This window comes from Musca autumnalis, unplaced genomic scaffold (genome assembly GCF_047663935.1).
Source record: "Musca autumnalis isolate F117 unplaced genomic scaffold, ASM4766393v1 scaffold_1, whole genome shotgun sequence".
Taxonomy (NCBI): domain Eukaryota; kingdom Metazoa; phylum Arthropoda; class Insecta; order Diptera; family Muscidae; genus Musca; species Musca autumnalis.
In genome coordinates this window covers 20,098,053-20,102,256 of record NW_027411644.1, presented here as the reverse complement: position 1 = coordinate 20,102,256, position 4,204 = coordinate 20,098,053, and the positions used below count along the sequence as shown (strand labels likewise).

The 4,204-nt window shown below is 36.3% G+C and overlaps 1 protein-coding gene across 1 annotated transcript; it reads right to left on the bottom strand.

Annotated features, from left to right (window-relative positions):
- Window positions 1–1,113: 1,113 nt before the first annotated feature.
- Window positions 1,114–1,936, bottom strand: SdhC (Succinate dehydrogenase, subunit C). Its single transcript, XM_073969358.1, has 2 exons — window positions 1,799–1,936; window positions 1,114–1,741 (listed from the first exon to the last, which is right to left on the bottom strand). Coding segments are annotated over exons 1-2 (522 nt in total). The 5' UTR covers window positions 1,801–1,936; the 3' UTR covers window positions 1,114–1,221.
- Between the last annotated feature and the right edge of the window lie 2,268 nt (window positions 1,937–4,204).

Here is a 4,204-nt window from a genome sequence, read left to right as displayed (position 1 = left end):
AAACCAGAGTAGTTTTGGCTCAATTACGCTCAGGATATTGCAGTCGCCTAAATTCCTATTGGGCGGGAATCGATCGCACCGTGCAAGACATCTGCCCAGTATGAGGCTTGGGCCCGCACGATACTAAGCACCTATTCAACTGCCCCGCCAGGCCTACTCATCTGACTCCAGTGGATCTGTGGTTACATCCCATCGAAGTAGCCAACTTCCTGGAACTGGAGATAGACCCAGAGCCCGATTGAACGGGAGAACGAACATACAAACATAATAATAAAACACTGTTACAACAACAACAAACATTACTCATCAATCCCACTAGGTTCTTTGTACCGGATTGAACCGAACCCAAAAGCGTTTGGACTATCGGCTGCCAACTCAGCATCAAACCTATGCTGCAACAACAACAACCATTACTCATATAGTACAAAAAACAATATTCACAATACCAACCTGCTATCGGGTTTAAGTACACACTGCATTTTCCAATGCATTTTCTAGCTTTTTGAATCTAAGCCAAATCTACTGTGGAGAAGCACAAATGCAGTGTCGCTTAAAAACCTGTTCTACACTGAAACAACAAAATGTTTTAAACAATTTGACAAACCCTTAAAAATACAGTCCATATTCAATCCTATATTATACTAAACTTACTTATGTTGTGCCCACACAACATAACTAACAATCTAACAACCCATTGAGAACAATATTTTTAAAGTCATCTTTATCAACGGCAATATGTTGTTGTTGCAGCAGGTAGACTGTGTCGCCCTAGTTGATCTACCTTTTTACAGGCACAAAGTAAACGACACCTGTTTAATATTCATATCTCTGGAAAACTGTACTTTAAAATAACATCCCAGGTTCATGAAACCTTTTCTTTCAATTAGTACTAGAAAAATCGAAATTTTAATAATTTTCTTTACAAATAATTACTTACATATGTACATACATAAATATTTAGTTTTACGATTTTCCCTAAATAGATCTAAACAATCAACGAATTTTATCTACAAACATTGGGATTGTAAACAAAAAACGAACAACAACAATTTGCTACCAAATCAGTGATTACATAATCAAAAAAGCACCACTTTGCTAAAAATAAAAACAAACTTTTTAAATAGGAAAATAAAACATTATAACTTAACCTTTATTACTCGTTTGATGCTTTAAGATGCCCATATTGCATGTTTAAAAAAATTGTTCTACACTTTTCGTCGCTTAGAGCATGGCCAAAATGGCAGCCAAAGCAAATGAAACTCCAACCATTACATAACCAGTGGAATATACCTCTTTGATCTTCAAGAAACGACCAGTATCCCACAATAAATGGCGGACACCGTTAGCAGTGTGGAAGGCCAAGGGATAGGCAATCATGAATTTCAAGGCAGTCAAAGTTCCAGCGCTCAGCTGCAAACCTTCAATCACAGAAGCATAGTTGGCAATATCTTGGGGTGAGGTAAGAGCAGCCAAACCCAAAGCCCAAACACCGCAGGTGAGAGCAATACCAGTTCCACGATGTGTAATCGACAACATGGAGGTAAGTTGTGGCTTGTAAATGGTCAAATGGGGAGACATCTCACGTTGAAGACGATTATTTTTGTCGAAGAAAGTTTCATTTTTCACTGTTGAGGCAGCAGGTACAACTTTCATCGAAACTTCTCTGAGATTTTGAGCCTGGGCCATTTGAAGGCCTTGGCGAAGGGCTGGTGAACGAACCAAGGAACGTGTGATAGCGTACCTAAATAGATATCGGATTATTTTTTGTTACCTTTTTTTAATTATATAAAAAACTTACATTTTTCAGCTCAACAGAAAATATTTACGATAGAAAAATACCTGAAGACTGTCTCTTCTTCTTATTACTGGGTTATGTGTCAAATGTGTGTTTTTGTTGTCACTGTTTGGAGAATTGTAGAATTGTTCTGGGGATAATCTATTACAATGATGTAGTGTTATGCGGGGCATACACTATGGGCATGCACGACAGCATTTGTAATAGTTGGTCTGTTCCAGTACTGCAAGAATCTACTAATTTTTACTATTTTTTTCGATAACATAAAGGAAAAAATGTTATCGTAGTAAAAAATAGTAGCTTCTTGCAGGTTCTGGAACAGAGCAATTATTAGTAAATTTTGAAGTTTTTGTCAATGTATTTGGGAGTAGTTTTGGCAGGATTGAAATCAAAATAGTTTTGATTTTGTAAATGAACCCCTTTCAATCCGATGAATTTTGTTTATTTTCCAAGTAACCAACAAATAATTTTTGAAAACAACAAATATTATTTGTGAGGAAATTAAAAAAATTGGAAAACTTCAACCCAAAATCGAGTTTTGGAGGAAAATTCATCATTTTTGGAATATGGATTGAAGGAATGCCACACACTATTCAATCACACACGTACACAAGGGTTCATTTGGCAGTGCAGTTTGGCAGTATAGTGTATGCCCCGCATTATGTTTAGTATGGGATTAGTGGAAAACGTAACGTAGTTTAAAAAAATTTGGACAATGTGAAATAATGGCATAACTCGTTTACATTGTTGAATAAAACACGTGTTTCATCAGTTGCTAAACTTCGTTTATTCAAGATTTTATAACCACACATGCACTCCGCTCGATACTTTCTATAAGCAGTTGCTTGGAGATTCCTACAAGCAAGACCGTTTGTTGATCCCTTCAAGAAGCGACATGCTTTTTTTCAAAGACAAAAAGATTTCATAATTTTTAAACTTTTGTTGTGACAGTGTTTTATTTTATGTTTGTAAAACGCATTTTACACTTGCACTTAAAACAGGTGTTTTGGGAGTTTGCGTCATTTATTTGATAGATATTGTATGGAATTGACAAATTAAATGATGCATGTTTTATAAAACATGGTAGATGTAAAATGCGTTTAAAGGTGGAAACACAATCAGCCTGTAGCTTCAGTAAAAGAATAAATGAAAGAAGCAACCTAATTCATATTCGTCCGTTTTTTATTGTTTTGCCCGAAATGAAGCCACGCAAACAAAAAAAATCCATTGTGTTTCTAAAGGTGTGAACAGAATGATATACGCCACTTTTTTCACGATCAATTTCATGTAAAAGATTAAAGACCAAGTACTACCTAACTCAAATGCTGCCTAATTTATTTGAATTAGGTAGTACTTGGCCGTTAGTCTTTTACATGAAACTGAGCGTGAAAAAGCGTATTTCATTGTGTTTCTACCTTAAAGGCCTCGACTCATAAGCGGCTAGCTTTCTGGCTGAAGTCATTTCTGGGAAAGGAATAAAGAAATGTCAGAACCACATTTAAATTAGGTCGAACTTGGTCCTTAGTCATTTACCAGATATGACTTAAGCAAGAATGCCATGCTTCTTATGTGTCGAGGCCGTAAGCTAAGTCCGAATTTACACGTTCAAACTTGAATGGCAAATTTTGTTCTCAATTTCTAGCACACACATTTAGTTTAGACACGCAAATAAAGGCCTCGACACATAAGAAGCATGGCATTCTTGCTGAAGTCATATCTTTAAAAGACTAAATACCAAGTTGGACCTAATAAAAAGATTTCAGAATCACATTTGAATAAAGGCCAGAACAGAATCAATCGCCGCTTGCTTTCCCAAATGTCAAATTACAAAGGAATGCCAGAGCCTCCTAAAGGGGGACGCAGGCGGATTTGCAAAGAGGCCCTGGCATTCCTTTGTAATTTGACATTTGGGGAAGCAAGCAAAGCAAGCGGCGATCGATTCTGTTTCTACCTTTAAGATAGAAACACAATGCAATACACCGCTTTTTCAAGCTCAGTTTCATGTAAACGATTAAAGGCCAAGTTCTACCTAATTCAAATGAATTAAGTAGCATTTGGCTAAGTTTACATTTACGAAATCCACTCGATTTCAACTGTCAATTCCATAGCTCAAACGTCAAATGAAATCTCATCTGGATTTCATTTGACGTTTAACCTATGGATTTGACAGTTGAAATCGAGTGGAATTCGTAAATGTAAACCAAGCATTTGAATTAGGTAGTACTTTTCCTTTAATCTTTTACAAGAAACTGAGCGTGAAAAAAGCGGCGTATTTCATTTGGTCTGTTCCTTTACTTTTGAAAGTGGTAAAACCGGCAAAAGTAGCAAAAGTTGTAATCTGCTTCCATATGAATTGTATGGTGTCTGAAGTAAAGGAACGCTTTTCGAGTAAAAAGTTGTAAAACTTGA